The following is a 17,518-nucleotide window of genomic DNA, read 5'->3' on the forward strand; positions in this document are numbered from 1 at the left end:
TTCTCACGATCTCTCCGTATATGGCGCTCTCTGTCTCCGTCTCTCTATTCACCGCTCCCCCTCTCTCTTTCTTTTTTTTCTCTTACTCTCCCCTTTCCCCATTTCTCATATAGATCTCACTCTTCAAGTATGAATTCTTAATTGGACTTCGAGCACTCACTCTCTCTATACTCCTTGGAGTACAAGAAATTATTAACCTGTACCCTAGTAGCTCACTTCATAAACTTCACAACGTATAAACGCACTTGTCGACCATTTCAGTTAATCAGTTAGTGCTTGGCTCTGTAATTTTTCTTACTCTTTTTTTTTGGGGGGGGTAGTTGAAATGCGAGTGATTTGCTTAAGACATTTTGATTGATTATTTCCACTTTTTTTTAGGTTTGTGTTGCTTTATTTGCGCATGCGCCAAAGCGACGACAAAACTGCGACTGTCCAGTTGCGAGCTGAAAGCTGGAACGCCTGCGCCTCCTGCCACGATGCTTCCTCGCGCTGAGCTTGTCAAAATTGGTGTCTGACTTTGGGGCCACCAAGGCAGCAGGCGGCAGGCAGAAGGCGAACGCCTGATTTTGGCCAAGTCATGCGCAGAAAAGTCGTTCGCTTTTATTAATTATTTTGACCCAGAAATTGCCGTTGTTCGATCTCTGTGTGTGTGTGTGTGTGTATGAGTGTGTAAGGTATTAGGTATCGGTATCGGAATCGGAGACAAAGTACGCGAATCTGCGCCGAGGGATCGGCGCACGTTTGTTGTCAGTTAAATTTACCACCTGTGATGAATAACGTTACATTTTGTTGATTGTTTTCATTTGTTGTTGTTGCTGTCGTTGTTGTTCAGCGTGATTTATCGTATTTGTGCTGTACCAGCGGAATCGAGCATCAGAATCATTTAACGTAACGTAACATTCGCTTGGCCATGCCCACATCAAGTTGATTACTCAGGTGCGTGTGGCACCGGTTCTCCCTTTCTCTCTCTCTCTCTCTCTCTCTCTCTTACACTTGCTTTGTCTTTATTTATATATGAGGGCCGTGTACCGTTAATTAATTTGCAAGCTGTTGTTATTATCATTATTGTTGTATCTCTTTTTTGGAATTTGTTTGCTAATGCGCTAGCATTCAGTTTTTGGGGTCAGTTCGACTTGAGTTTAGCAGTGATGAAATCTTAAATTTGTGATTAGACATGATTTGGAGTAAAAACATATATGAAATCTCATTTAAATAGTTTATACATATGTATTAAAAATTGATTAATGACTTGAGTAAAAAATGAATTCTTGAGCTCGAGCTCTTTCAAGCGTCAAATGCTTAGCTTCCTGTAAAAGTACTTCATATTAAACTGAGCTTAGCTTTGCTTACTAAGCTGAAATACATCTCATGCATTAGAGTCTAGTAAAAATATGTTTTATACAATTAATGTGCTTGAAATATATATTTATTGCTATCTCAAACAACTTTACATTCATTGTCGCATGGCTCGTTTATAACAAACAAATATTTCTTGACATATTTTTACATAAAATTTGATTTGCTTGTGTATCAACAATTAACACTATATAATCAATATATAAGAATTAATATTGATAATGAGCTCTTATTTAATGGTTATTGATAGCGATTAATTTGAAAATAAAATTAGCTTTCAATAAGTGTTCACTTCTTTGGTTTTGAGGCCAACTGCAGCTTGGAAATGGTCGAGCCAGATCTGGCTGACATACGCATGTTGGGTGTGTCCGGGATAACGGTCATCCTAGATGAGGGTGGGGCTCGCGGCATATTCGATGAGGCTGAAGGTAGTTGGCGTAGCGGCGAATCATTCGTCGCATTGGCCAGGCTCTTTGGTCGCCTAAACACCGGCGAATTCTTTAGCTCTTTCGATATCTCTTCAGCTGTGGGCATTATGGCAGGTGCATCCCGCCGCATGCGCGGCGACGGCGCAATCGGATTAACGCCATGGGAGCTGATGCTGCGACTGAGTGCTTCTGCCTGCTGCTGTGTCTCCAGATTCGCGTCGCGCATCATCAGGGAAAGGCGTTCGCGATGGTTGCGCTCCTGTATTAGCTGATTGCGCTGCCGATTACGTATCTGCTCAAATTCCTGCCAAAATGTCTGCGTTATCTGGCGCGAATTGCGATGGAGCTCGCGTCGCAGTGCCTGCATCACATGCGCATCGCGAGGCAATTCGGTTTGGGTGGATCGTTTGGACATAGTTCTTGGTAATAAAGTTAAAATAATTTTGACGAGATGACGAGAAGAGAACAAGACTTGAAAATTAGACACAGTATTTGATAGTAAACACTACGCAGCCATGACGTTTGTGTCTGTGGCCATTTGATCGATGCGAGTTTTCTAATTGCGCCGCCAACTTTCTTCTTTAATCGTGGCGAGAAAAATGAGGCCCGTATCGAAATGGCATGAAAAGCACGGCACATAAGAACAACAACAACAGCAAATCAAATAACAACAGCAACAGCAGACGTCACTCGAGGAGATCGAGAGAAATTGTTTTCAATATTGTATGTAAAATGAATGTATTTGTTCTGTTGTATATGCAGTCAATCAATCATGCGATAGAAGCTTAAATACTTGGCCCAATTGGGCCTTGGCCAAACAATGGGCCAACGTTTGTCTTTCGATATAATCGCAGCACTCCAGAGCAGCTGAGAGGCAGCAGCAGCAGCATCAGCAGCATCAGCAGCAGGAGCAGCAGCAGCCGCCTCATCCACTCCATTTAGCCGAAATGAAAACAAAATTGCCAGCAGCGCCGCCTCCTTTTTGTTTCCTGGCCAAGACGCCCCGCTGTGCACTTGTCGAAGCCAAAAGTTCAACGATTGCCGCCGACTGTTTTAAATGCGGCTACCTAACCGAGTTGCAGTCGCTGTCGCAGTCGCAGGCACAAGTCGAATTGGAGCCGACTATGCGACTTGCGACTCACAATTTATCCTTTATGGCTTTTGTTTCTGCAGAAGTGAAAACAAAAGATTGTCATCGAGAGCAGAGACTCAAGTTTTTTGTTTTTCATTGCTCTCTCGTTTTTGCATAAGATCAGCAGCTCCTTGATAGTCTGCATATATCCATTCATGCAATATATGTGTGTGCAGTTATGTATAGAAATATATGTATATTTATATGCGATATGACTGATCGCCCTAATTGGGTGAAAGTGCTTAGAAAGTGTGACAGTGGTCGAAAGCACGCTCATCAATGCGATACCCCCTGTCAAATCAATATCTATGGCCTTTACCTATACCTGTAGCTATATAACATACATCACCCGCATATATAGGCATCGTCAGCAATCAGCTAGCAAAACGACTACAAAGCTCCACTCCGCTCTGTCCGTGCGTCTGTCTGTGAGATATTCCCAGGCTGGACCAGGCCACAAAACTAGAACTCAAAATCATACATCACAAGCAATTACCGACTAAAATGCGGCAGAGTAAGCTTCGACAACGACTAAGGCAAGCGACTAACCTTGGCCGCTAGTGAGGAAAAAAGCAACAAAAAAAATATATAAGCGAAAATACAAATATATATATTTATATGTAAGAGAGTAGGTTGCTGTTATTATTGTTGTTGTTCATACTCTTTGATAGTTGCCAGGCGTATCGATAAGTACAGAGTTCTATGGAGTTCTATGGGTTTCAATTTAGAACAAGGCCTTTAGTTGTCACGGATTTGGCTTAAATATAAAAATCTTTAAATGTTATATAGATATATTAGTTTAACAAACTATCTTTTTAGTATAGGTCTATGTAAGCCAAACAAAATGAGTTTTTAGTCTTAACAGTTTGATATTATTTTGAAAGAGCTATTATTATCATATTTTGTGATATGTTCACAGTTATCTCTATAATTTCTGTTCATTATTGAAATGAAAGGCCATTTTGTACTGGAAATATTATATATACAATAAAATCAATACATATATTTTATTGAGTCTGCAAATGCATTAAAGAAAAAGACTTGGACAACAAATTGAAAATATTTGCAAGAAAAATATTTTTGTATGGAATTAGTATTTAATCTAGTCTTTAATAAATAATCAAAATAATGTGAAAAAAGAAATATATAAGTAATATCATTGTATGTAGGCTATTCAGATAATACATGTATACTAGAGTATTTGGAAGTCGTATTATTTGCTTTTTCAGCCTTCGCAACTTGTTGCTGTTCTGTTGGGATGTTGTGTATGCCGCGCATGCATCATCATACCATCATCCCATTATCACATACCACAAGACGAGCCGAACCAAGCCGAGCCGAGCCAAGCCAAGCCAAGCTAAGGCAAGGCTGGCTGGTGGTGCTGTTGTTGTTAGTGTTGGTGGTGATGGTGGTGGTGCTGCTCCTCCTTTAGCTGACCGACTGCGGCACTTGAATGCTCGGCATGAAATAAATCGCGTGTTTATTGTGCCAACGGCGATCGCTTCAATGTTGCACATGAAAATTGAACGCAATAGAATGCCACTAATCGATCGGTCCGACTACGAGCTCTCTCGGATGCCGCCAGCCAGCTAGCCAGCAAAATGAAATGTTTCAAGTTCAAATGCAAGGTGCGGAGCTGGCCAACCGAGAGAGAGAGAGAGTAAGAGAGATGAACGGAGGGAGTGAAAAGGAGTGCCAGACTGTGTGGACGGCTCGGACGGACAACTGCTTTGGCAGCGACTGGCGCAAGCAATCTCAAAATAATCTAAACGATTTGGCGAAAATCACGTTGCCGTCGCCATCATCGGCGTGGCTGCGCCTGAAACTGCGACTGCGACTGCGGCTGCGGCTGCGGCATCCACCTGTTACGCCGAGCTCATTTTTAATGCCTGTCTCCGCTGCCCCCGCAGCGAACTGAAGGCCAAGGCGGGTCTGGAGCAACTGCGACGGCGGCGGCATTGAGAGCAAATTGCAAAAGCCAAATTCAACGAATGCCGGCGCACAGTTTGGCATTAATAATGAAGCGCAATCAACTGACGGCCGCCGGCCGTTGGATGGCTCCAACTGCCAGCTTGGCTGGCTGACTGTCGGACTGACTGACTGACTGATTGACTAGCTGGCTGGCTGACTGCCGCACTGAGTGTATGGCCAGGTGAGGGTGCCTTGATATGTAGCATTGGCATTGGCATTGCACAGATTAAGCATTTTTCCAACACAATGCATAATTTCTCGCTGCTGGGCTCGTTATGTTGCAGTATGTGGATGTGGCTGCTGATGCTGATGCTGCTGCTGCAGTTGTTGTTGTTGTTATTGTTGTTGTTGGTGTTATTCTTGGTCGATTGGTGTTATTCTAAACGGCTTTTAGACAAAGCATCAGTGCAATCGCCCTGCCCGCCATTGCCGGTTTGCCCATTTGCCCAGTGCCCGCTGCTCACGCTGCCAATCAATCAATCACGTCGAGAGCTGAACCGAGTCGCCTAGTCATCTGAGCATCTGCCGACGCCATCAACGTACCCGGAGCGCGCTCTCTGGTCAAGTGTAATGGTTTTGTCATGATGCAGCATTTAAGCTGCCGCCGCTGATTGATGCGGCGTTCGTTCCACAAGAGAGTGCCAGTTAGGAATTTCACACCACCAAGCAGCACCAGCACCAGCACCAGCACCAGCTCCAGCTCCAACACCACCGCCAACACCGCCACCACAGCCATCACACATACAGCAGTAATCTATGGAAATTTTTTTGTTAGCCACTTGTCAGTCAGTCACATTTTCTATACATTCAATTTTCTACAAGCGTAGCATAATCAAGTTCGTTGCCTAAGTCATTCGTTTGATGTGGAGTTTACAGAGAGATTTTATTGTATCATTTTTTCATATTTTTATTTAAAAGCTAAAACTGTAGGCTTTCTAATCTTATTTTTTGCTACATATTTTGCCAAATCTTTAAAACTAAATAAAGCTGTTTGACATCCATGAAATTTAGCCAGCGAACGTATTGACATCTAGCCGAAATACCGAATGCCACCTGCAGGGCGGTATATCGAATCAACGAAATCAAAGCGCGCAATTAATTGACGACAATTGTGTGGCAAGTGGCCAAATTGTGTGGCAACATCAAAATCAGGCGCAACGGCAATTGAAACAGCCGTAACAACGGCAAACGTCAATTGTCTAATCAACAAATTTGGTCAATAAATCGTAATTAATTAACGTTTGCCGTTGCGCTTGTGGCTCGACAGTTGCAGCTCTCAGTCGAAAGAGTTTTCAATTCCGAAACACATTCAAATGTGTGGCAAATGCAACAAATGTGCTGTGCCAGAAAAACAGAAACAAAACCAAAAACAAAGAAAAAACCGAAAAAAAGAACTCGAGCAAATATTCGTGAATTGCGACTAATTTTTAGTGCAGCGAAAAACGTTAACAAAAATATTGGTAACAGCTAATCAGGCGCATATACGCCCAAAAAAAAATATACATAGGTGTGCCTGGCAGGTGGTCATACTGTGTGGCTGTTGTTGCCTGTTGTTGTTGTTGATAACATCGTTGCAATGTGTTTGTTGTCAAAAAAAATGACTTGCAATCCACGAACTAACTTTTCTATCCCATTGCAATCAAAAGACTTAGGCAACGAACTTGCCGCATGCTGCTGTTTTTTTTGAAAGTTTAAAACTATTATTTTTTTGACCTCTTTGCAAATAGAACGAATTGAAACTTATGAATGCGTGACCTATAGCATATGATTCTGCGCTTTTATTAAATTCTTTTGATACCCTGTAATTATTGAAATTTCCACAAAATGAATATCCTTTATTTTTCTGTCTTGGCAGGAATTAGAAATCATAAATAATAAGAAGCTTATGAAATTCACAATCTTGTGAATTTGTTGAGCTCAAAGGAGCCACTGAGTCAGGCATTTCCGTTGAACGATCAATAGCTCATCGTCGACAGCTGCCTTGGCTTATATCATACTCTGCAATTAGCTGTAAAGAACTTTTAATTAATAATGCTTAATGCTCAATGGTTAATGCCTAATGCTTAATGCTCATGATATATGTTTGTACTGACATCGAACTCTACTGTGGCCAGATCAAAGGCGCACCAAACCGCAGCCACAGCTTGCCAGTTAATCAAATTAATTGCTTAGAAAATCAACATGTTGATTTGAGCCGTCAGCGAAAAAGAAAAAAAAAAAGTAAAAAGTATATATAAAGAGAAACAGACGAATCAAAATCGAAATAAAGAGGCAAACAATGACAAATAACGAATTATGGAATAGATATGACCATTATATGCATATTCAAGGCCCTGCTAACCCGCAATGGGAATGTGCAACAGTTTTTTATTGTTTCTTGATTTTTTGTTTCATTGGCTTTTGAGTTTTTGTATGTGTGTGTTTTTGTTGCTGCGTGTTTATATTCTTGGAAGCGCATTATTTAACCGCAGCACTGAACTAAAAACGAAAATTGGCCAAAAACGAGGCATATAAATCACCAAAACACACACACACACACTTACAGATAAAGCTACAGATACAGAGCTACAGCGCTTTTTGGGGTAGAATCATTGACAGCGCGCCGGAAGATTTCATTGTTTCCCAATGGGGCCCAAACGGCGTCGCCGACGATGGCGACTTCTCGGTATTTTATTAAGCCACACAAATCAAAAACCAAAGGCATTCAGCACAAAAAAAAAAAAAAAAAAAAAAAAAAAAAAAAAAAAAACAACAAATAAAAAACAATATATAGGTAGATATATATATTTATTTATATATGTATAAAGAAGCCTTCGTGCGGTAACTTGACTCATGAATTTGGATGCTTAATTCTACTTAAACTCTGTCTGGCCTTTTTGTGCGCTTTTAAATGCCTTACATATTGGCTCTGAAATCCGAGGCGACGATGCAGCCGCGATTAGCTGGGCAAACAAGTGTTAAAGTTGTGGCAGCCACCACGGATGCTGCTGATGTTGCTGCTGCTGATGCTGCAGCCGCTGTAGAAGGGAGACAGAAGGGTTATTCGGTAGGGGAAGAGTGCGACAGGCATTGGCAGTGGGTGCACTGATTGCTCTGCCGCTCCTCTAAGTGAGAAACAAAACAAAGTTAAGCCAAAGGTTTGTTGTTTGTTTTCATTTTTTTTCTCCTTCTTTCTTCGACTTGCCGCATTTGCTTTATGGCCATTTTTGGGTAGCATCTTTTTTGTTTCTTTGTCGCATTGCATTGTGCAAGACGATTTTTGCTTTGTTTTATAGCGCGTTTGCTGGCTGACTTAACGATTCGCCTCCGATTCATTGTGGCAATGCCAAAAGGCGTGCTTAACAGTTGGTGTTGCATAATCTGCCGTTCGGTGAGATAATGGCTACAGGCAATACACATGAAAACTGTAAGGAACTGCAAGGAAAAGAATAGTTAGCTAGAAAGTTGGAAGTTGGATGTGCGAAAAAATTGAAAGACATTTTTGAGGATATTCAAATTGAAAATAGAGCAAAGGAGACAGGCACACAATGAGTCAAAGAAATAGATAGGAATATAATGCGAGGCAATTAGAGACATAAACCAATGATATATTGAGAGAAAATAGCAAGAGAAAGAGGATGATTGAAGAGAAATAGAGAGACATAGCGAGAGAGCGGCGAGAGAGGAGTGAGGGTGAACAAGGGGGTGACAGAGAGACATGGTAGACAGAGATAGACGTATTGTGAGACTAAAATGAAAAATTTTTAGAATTTTTATGGAGAATGTTAACTTAATTTGCGAAAATTAGAAGAATAGTCATCGAAGCCGAGCCTATAAAGTTCTAACTAAAGCTTACTCTAAATATTGCTTGTCAAATGAGCTTTAACGCCAGTATTTGGTATTATATAAGATTTCTCGGAATGCTTACTGCTGTCAGCTTTTGGGGCAAGCGGGGCTCTCTCTGCAACATATTGCACCTGGCTTGGTATTTGCATATCGGCAATCATTGTCCGCATGGTTCATGTCATTTGCAGACAGCTAATCCAGTGGACAACAGCAGAAAGGCGAACCCCACCCCACGAGCAACAAGCAACCACACACACACACACACACACACACTGTCACACCCCTCGATGTGTAGGTGTTTGTGTGTGTGTGCAAGTGAGTGTGTTGTCTGCCTGCCCAGTTTGTCTCTAATTTAATTTGCATTTTAACAACTTTTTGCGTGTGGCTTTGGCTTTGGCTTTAGCTGCGACTCCAAAAAAAGCAAAAAACAAAACAAAAAAAGAATGCCGTCCAAGTGGACAGCGAGCAACAAAAGGCGTGACTGCAACATGCGCCAAGTGCGTGAAACGCCAAAATAATACAGCAACAACCTGCTGCCAGCGGTTCCAGTGGTTCCAGTGGGTCCAGTGCTGTCCGTGAAGCCAACCTACCTGCGGGCGCACCACGAAAACCGAGCACAAATTAAATTAGTTTGAATAAACAGCGAGGGGTAACAAAAAAAAAAAAAAAAAAAAAACAGAAAAAATAAATAAATAAAAAAAAAAAAAAAACAAAAAAGAACCAGAACCCAAAAAAAAGATCGTAATCATAATAAATGAACGAGGACGCGGGCGCAGCAACAGCAGCAGCAAGAAACAGAAATAATAAGAAGAAACGAGCCCCAAATCAAAGCAAGGCGAAACGAAACGAGAAGCTGCAGGCTGCAGAGACGTCGACCGTGAGCTGAAGAAGCCAAACTGAGGGGCAAACTCAACTCAGCCGAGCGAACTGAGCGCGCTGAGAAGTTGGGGCAACTGTGAGGCTGCGTGGGCGCATGCCTGCGCAGGTGATTTTAATCGCATGCCTGGAATCTGGCATAAACAGGTGAACCAAGTCTAACCGAAGACCCAGGGCCGGCCAGCAACAACAAAATTAAATCGGAGACGAGAAGAGCACAAAGCGTTTCAGCTACGAGTATGCCAAATGAGCTTGAGCTGGGGACAGAGCTGACGTTGGAGCTGGGACTGGAACTGGAGCCTGGCTGGCAAGGATGAGGCGCAGGCAAAAACGAAACCAAACGAAACGAAACGAAAATTGTAAATCACGAATTTTTGCTGCCAGATATGCAAAAGCGGCGCACATTTTGTAGCAAATTGAATTTTCAGCAGAAAACCCAAAAACGGGCAGCGAGGCGGGGGTTGTATAAGAAGTTGTTGTTGTTGTCGTTGTTGTTGCTGCTGTTGTCGTTTGCCTTGTTAAAGGCGAAAAAATAAGAATCAGCGCGCTTGCGCATAAATTTCACAAAGAGCATTTGCAACTGCGACAGGTTGCAGGCAAACAGGCAAACAGGCAAGTCAGCCAGCCAGCCAGCTAGCAGCTAGCAGTTCGCAGTTCTCGCTTCTCAGTTCTCAGTGCTCAGTTGCAAATGCTCAGGACTGCCGGACTGGCAATCTGCATATACAAGCCATAAAGCAATTTCCATTGCTGGAGCACAGCCGCAAGGAGAATGATGTGCTCCACGTACACCCCACACTAAAATCAAAACAAGTACGAATGACAAAGCAAGGCTAAGATGAACAAGAAGATACCCTAAAAGAGCCAGAGAGTTTGTTGGTAAAAATATTTAATGTATTACCATATTTATAATATTACCATTGGCCTATTAGAATTGGCCTCCTAAAGGAACCTAAGCTAAAAGAGACATCAACAAAATTTAAAGGCAACTTTTTAGCCTAATATTTTTAGATTATTTTAAAAGAATTAATATCTGAAAAACAGCCAATAAATTCCACAACTTTTTTATTTGATTTATAAATATCTGATTACCGATCCTAAGACAGAAAGACTTCAATTAGTATACGAAAAACGATGCCATATTATATTTCACATTACTTACATACATAAACATATGCATAACTACTAGCAATATATCAACAGTTGTTAAAGTTCTCGATAACACAGAGATCTTAAAATTTACATTATACTTTTTCCATTTCTTTAAATATATTTTCAAAATGTACTCAATGAATTCGATCGGGCATCCCCCTTTGCACGCACTTTAAAGGCATGCAGGGTATGTGAAGCATAGTTTTACGCAACGGCCAAGAACTTGCCCTACCCAGGCAAGTTACTCTGTGCTCGTTGCTAGCTGCTGGTTGCTGGTTGCTGGTTGCAAGTACCGATGCTACAACCTTGATCCTTGTCAAGTGCTGCCTACAGCAGCCTCCAGCAGCCGCCAACAACTTTAATAAGTTCGCAGCTCTCGCTGATTTTGTTGAGCTCTGTTCTGATTCTAGACGCGAGACTCTGGCCAGAGCAATGCGTATTTTATTTACTTGATTTTTATGCAAATTTTTATTTTATTTGTTAAGGAAAATGTGCAGGCAACAACAATAACAACACGTATTCATTTTGTTGTTGTATGCAAAAAGAAGAAAAAAAAAACGAAGGAAAAAATTGTTATGGCTCCGTCGTGAGGGTAGGAGTCTCCAGTCCCCAGTCTCTCGGCTGTTACCATTTATAGCTGGCGGTTTTTTCGTTGCCAAATTAGTGAATTTACATGTTGAACAATGATCAATGTTTTGTTAACAAATGTTTGCCTTACAACGCTTGTTACATACGCTGCTGGCGTGGGCGGGGGGAGGTTGGGGAATGAAGGCGATAGGTGCTCATAACAACAAAGCACACACTATAAACTCAATGCTATAACAATGCCAACGTTTTATTTTCTAGCAATTGGCAAACTGTGACGATGAGCTTCTTTTCACTGTAGTTAGATGTAAAAGTGTGAGTGTGTAAGTGTGTGTGTGCACATGTTGACTGTTCTGCAAAGAGTTCGACAGCAAACGAGAAATATTTTCTGTTATAATTAGTTTGAATACCAATATTAATTAGTCTTACGTATTAATGCAAAGACTTTTGGATGAGCAAGAAAGTATTTCTTGACATTTTAGGTACATGATTTGCTAAAATTACATCGAAATCAACTCTAAACATTTTTTCATCTAAATAAATAGATTTATAATCTTTAGATTTTGTATAAAAATAAAAGATAACACAAAATTGAAGTCCTCTTTGGCATTTATGATTAGATAAAAGCAGATAGACAAGTCGCTTTAGAATCATGTTAATTAAAAGCTGATTACAAACAGCCCCAGCACACATGTATATAGAATCTAACAATTCTTTAATAGGCCAGTTGTTGCCATAAGAACCCAAATACCGAATTGATAATAATGTAGATATTAAATAACTCAAGCATTCTCTAAGAAACATTTTATAATAATCACCTAGCACGCGCGTCAGCTGGCAGAGCCAGACTCTCGCCTGGCTGTGGGGGCGGGGGTCAAGGTGATCATTTATGATAGATAGAGCTGGTCCATAGCAAATTAAGAATGGCCCGGGCATGCCAAATTAAAGGATACCCTTCCCACGCACAGAAAGCGTTCAAAGTAGCAATGCGACTGTAACAATTGGTGCGGGTTATTGTTTGCACGCTGAGGGCTGACAGAGTGTGAGGCAGGGGGAGAGTGGAGGCAAAACACCGGCAGCACCCTGTGAGTAGCTGGCAAATATTGAACCTATCAACGGCAGTCCTCGGCGCATTCAGCCATAGCCAAAGTTTACCATCAAATTGCTAAAATAGCAAATAATGAAGCTGACAGCAGAGGTAGAGGAAAAGGTAGAGGCAGAGGCAGAGGCAGAGGAAGAAGTAGAGGCAGTGGCACCAGCTAAACCAGAAGCTGAGCGCATAGGGCAACAGGGGATGATCCGGCTGCTAAGCTGCTGCTGCAACAGGGGCGGCAATTAAAACGGAGCGCAATATGCTTCCTGCCACCCTCCGGCTGCCTCGCCGCCTTGGCGTTATGTTGTTACAGTGCAGGACATAAGCAACACTGTTTGGGTCGTGGGAAACTTTTGTGAATCCGAAGACCTGAAGTGCCTGTCGGCGGTTTGACTAGGCCGAGAAAAAGATACATTTGTAGTCTGTGGCAGACAGCGAACGTCTGCTGGCCATCAATTTGGCTGGTAATGCCTGCACAGAGGGGTGGCCGTCGATGTGGCCGAGGGGTTGGGTGGGTTGCCCGTCGCCTGTGTCTGCGTGAGTATCTTTAATTTCTCAATACACGCATTATCCTGGCCTCTGGTCCACGTCCTGGCACTTATTATTATTATCTGAGTGGCGTGCCTTGGACCACTTGAGTTTTACAATCGAATTTTTAGGTTGGTCGTCAATAGCCTGCGGCCTACTGGTTACCCAACTGGTAAGTGCTCAGTGTGTGAGTGTGTGTGTGGGAAACGTTCGATGTGAAGCTGAGCATATGCTTTTCCATGCCACAACCACCCAAACAGCTCACCCTGCCTCTCCCACCGTCTGGTGCTGCACTATCAATTCGCCTGGCGGCTGGCATCTTCAATTTTTATGCATATTTGCTGTGGGTCGGTCACGTGCCATGGCAGGATTTTGGCAGTCGTCCTCTACCTGTCACAATCACACTTTGCGGCGTGCTGCAGCATTGCAAATAATATAAATTAATATTTGTTTCGTCCCTGCAGACAATGCTCGCTCGCCTCCTCCCCTCCAACTCGTTTGAGGTTTTTGTATGTTTATCAGATTCGGATTTTGCTGATGCGATTGCTCAAGTTGAATTCGAGATTTCGGTTTTACTTTTTGATGCCTCTCTGGGGGATGCAACGATGTCACGGCATACACTGAGAATTGCTTTTTCTTGAGAGAGTCGATATGTGTATAGATTATATAATGCCAGCAATGGAAAGAACAATTCATTTTGGCTAAAGATGTGAAATGTGTGTTCGGTTACGAAAAGTATACAAGTCGAAAGAGGGAGTAACATATTTGTTAAGTTCAGTTTAAGAAACATTTCCTAAGAATTTTAGGCCTTCATTACTTTGCCTCATAATTATAACTTATTATTATTTTATTATTATCTTTCTTAGCTTAATTTGGAAAAACTTTTCCTAAGAATTTTTATAATTTAATGACTTTATATCATTATAATATAATTTTATTTGTATTTCAATTATTATTTTATTATTTAAAACAAAATAAATAATAACAAAGAGTAAAATGCTTCTTTATATATTGGTTTATTATTATTCTTTATTTATTTATTCTAAAGGCATGTATTAAATAGAACGACTTGTTCTAATATAATTTTAATATATATCTGAAAATTTATGTACATAAAATTTTATTTTTTCTGCATACGTATGATCCATATGAGATTTATTCAATTTTTTAAGAAACCTTAGTAATTTCGCTGTGTGTACAGCTTTCAGCAAATATTTGCCAATTTCGTGAAGCGCCCCTTGCTCTACGGACTTCAACAAATGCCGCTCATTTCCGCTGCGTCTTAGAGACACGTGTCAGGACAGCCGCCAAAAATGGCAACTGGCAACTAATAAAACTGCACTGTGCAGATTTGTCATAGATTTGAGAGAGAAAAAAGCAAAGGAAAAGGCAAAAGCTGAATAGGGAAGAAAACGATGAGGGCCACTTAAAGGTGGCATTTTCTGATTGTCAATGGCAGTTGATGAGCCGCATTAGTGCAAATTGTAGTGGGCGTCTGGGGGCTGGTGGCCAGAGTCAGGCGTGTCGGATGACGGCAGCACTTGATACATTTAGGCAGGCAGCAAATCATTAAAATAAATTAAATGCAGAGCGCTGCCCAAGCCGGCCACGTGGGTGCGCAGCTGGCAAAAGGGCAATCCGAGTGGACTCCGGCCTGACATGGGCAGTCGCATAAACAAAGGCATTAGACGTCAGTTGGCGCGACGCTAAAGTTGATTGGTGTCAGCCATAAAGTTGCCTCGTCTCGTCGCCTGCTGCATCCGTGTGTCCTGGTGGCGCCAAAGGCTTTGAAGTGATGTCGGCCAAGATCTTGGGCCTTCGTTAGACACGCAGGCGTTGATGGACATCTTGTCGCTAGTCTGCGGCCAGTTGACCAGTCAAAAAGTGTCATACACCCATACACATACATGTATATACATATATCTTTCTCTCTATATACATGTATGTACTTGTAGTTAGCGGCATGTGCAAAGAGCGGCCAGCCGTAGCTGGCGTCACATGGTGCTTAGCGGCACCCACCATGGACCAGACAGGGCTCCATCCAGGCTCCATCTCATTTGCATGGAAATGTGCGCGGGTGTTGGCCCAGCCGCCTAAGTCGCGCATTGCCAAAGCCAAAGCCAAAGCCAATGCAGGCAGGAAACCTATTGTCTTTTGTCTGGCCAACAAAATATGCAAAGCCCAAATTTATGAGAAATTAAACTAAATTTATTGCATTGCATTTTCGACCGTCTCGTGCAAATGCGCCAAAGAAAAAAATCAAAATAAATAAATAAAACACTTTCTGCGGCCAGACCCTTTGTTGATTGTGTGATCAATGGATCACAACTTCAAGCGCTTTTTTCTTTTCTGTTCAGTTGTTAATTTCTTTTTTCTGTTTTTTTTTTTCTTGATAACTTTCTCCACAATCAAACGCTAAGGCAACAACACCCCATAACCTTTGCTCTAAACCTATTATATATAGATTAATAAAAGTTTGAATTGGAGCTGTTAAATCTGATATGAAGTTTTAAAAGGATTGTTTATAAAAATTTGATACTATATAAAACATTTTTATTTTATTATTATTTTTTTATTTTATTTATTTTTATTGTATAACATTAATTACTTCAAGAATGTCATTCACCATACATCTTCATTTCTAATTTGATTGCCTCAAATGTATAAGTGCTGCACTTGTGCTATAGCTGCTTATAACATCTCAATCGATGAGCAACTTTCTCGTTGAACAACAACAACAACAACAACAGAAACATCCTCTAACCCTAACGCTCTCTTCTCTTTCAAATGTCAAAAGCGCAGGCACTTAAAATGCCAGAGATTCAAGCATTGTCGGGGCCAAATGAAATTAGGTAATAAGCTGGCCATATAGAAAAGACATTTATGTATATATGCAGCCGCAGTCCAAGTGCAGCTCACTTTTCATTTTCAAATGGCAACGGCAAGTGCGCCACAGACACACACTCAAACACACATACACACTCGAGTAGCTCACACACTGCCACAGTTGGCAGCCGCTGCAGTTGCAGTCAGTCTGCGTTCCAAGTTGCAGGCAGTTATAATTTATAAGACTGTGCCCCACTCAGGCGGCCAGACGACCATAAAAGTCCTGCACTGGCGGCCTGCAGGCGGCTCTGTCAGTTGGACTGTCAATTGAGCGCAACACTTCGAAGCCAAGAAAGAAAAAAAAAAAAAAAAATGAAACTACAACGCGCAAACAAAGCCACAAATCGGACAAGCGGACACTAAAATGAATTGAAACTAATATGCCAAAGTGAGAGGAGCAACAGCCTCTGACAATGGCTTCATGATTCTGGAAACAGCGCCAAGGGGCGAGCTAGAAAAAAAAAAACAAAAACAAAAATCGTAGAAGGATATACACAATGGTCACAAACATTGCCTGGTTACCCAATGCCATAATCTATGCCTGTTGTAGAGCTCCACTGGGAGCTTGGGGGCCTGCAAGTTGGAGAACTGCGAGCATGTTCACATTATTCAATTTCGATAGCCTGTTGCCAAAAGCATTTGCAATTTTGTCATCAATTGTGCAGAGACTTAAGATAATTAAAATGATTAAAACCGATCGAATCAGTTGATGAAGAAGTTTAGCCATGTTAATTAAGGCCAAGTCTACTATACATCTGCTTTCCTTAATAAGTTTTGGCAGGCATTAGAGAGATATAATATATAGCAGAATTATAATATTTACATATTTTACACTGAAAAGCTTACTGAATCCCGGCTTAAGCCTTACAACTTTTTGGCCAGTCAAAGTCCATCTAGATATTTTTATAGATTTAATCAATTATTTTGCTTGGCAGCGTATTAAATATTTGTCGAGCTATCCATAGTTAGTTACTCTATTTTGTGTCGATTTATTATCGCGCGTTATAAATCATTTCTGCAAAATTTGCCAGTTGCACTTTTAATTATATACAGAGAGCTAAACAAAGGTGTCACGAGCTGCCGCTCGAGCTGGCATAAATTAATTGAAAATCAATTAGACGCGAGTTGCCGCTGCCGTTGCTTTTGCCACTGCCGTTGCCGACAGGCCCAATGAAATGCCATTAAACGCATGCATTGAATTATTGTCAACTGCCAATTGGCAAATGGCTGGCAATTGGCCAGCAATCCATGGCGACATTTATGGCCAAAATGTGATTATTAATAATGCACCCAAACATCGAGCGATATAGAGCGAAGAAGAAAATATACCACTAGATATCTAGCAATTTTATTAAAGATATATTTTCAATATTAATTATTTAAAAAAGAGGAAGAAATAATATAATTGAAGTAATTTATGATTAAATTTTATTTTAATTTATTTCTTTTAACGAAAAATATATAATTTTTGTTTTGTTTTATTTTTTTGTTAGTTATCTTTAATTTACTTTTGCTTGCTAGATTTAATTTAATTTAAGTGTTTTATATTTTGATATATATATTTTATATATTATTTTAACTTAATTTATTTCATTTAATTGAAATATAAAATTATTTGTACGCTTTATAATAACTATTTTTATGTTTTGTTATAACAAGTTTTCATTTTTTGCGTTTTAGGTCCTAAAA

At 40.9% G+C, this 17,518-nt stretch overlaps 1 protein-coding gene across 1 annotated transcript; it reads right to left on the bottom strand.

Annotated features, from left to right (window-relative positions):
• Nucleotides 1-1,404: 1,404 nt before the first annotated feature.
• LOC108609844 (uncharacterized) lies at nucleotides 1,405-2,340 on the bottom strand. Its single transcript, XM_018001619.2, has one exon. It carries the CDS (start codon nucleotides 2,197-2,199, stop codon nucleotides 1,645-1,647), a length of 555 nt encoding a protein of 184 aa, XP_017857108.1. The 5' UTR covers nucleotides 2,200-2,340; the 3' UTR covers nucleotides 1,405-1,644.
• Nucleotides 2,341-17,518: the final 15,178 nt, after the last annotated feature.

Source organism: Drosophila arizonae, chromosome 3 (genome assembly GCF_054131065.1).
Source record: "Drosophila arizonae isolate 15081-1271.41 chromosome 3, UAZ_ARI_1.0, whole genome shotgun sequence".
Classification (NCBI taxonomy): Eukaryota; Metazoa; Arthropoda; class Insecta; order Diptera; family Drosophilidae; genus Drosophila; species Drosophila arizonae.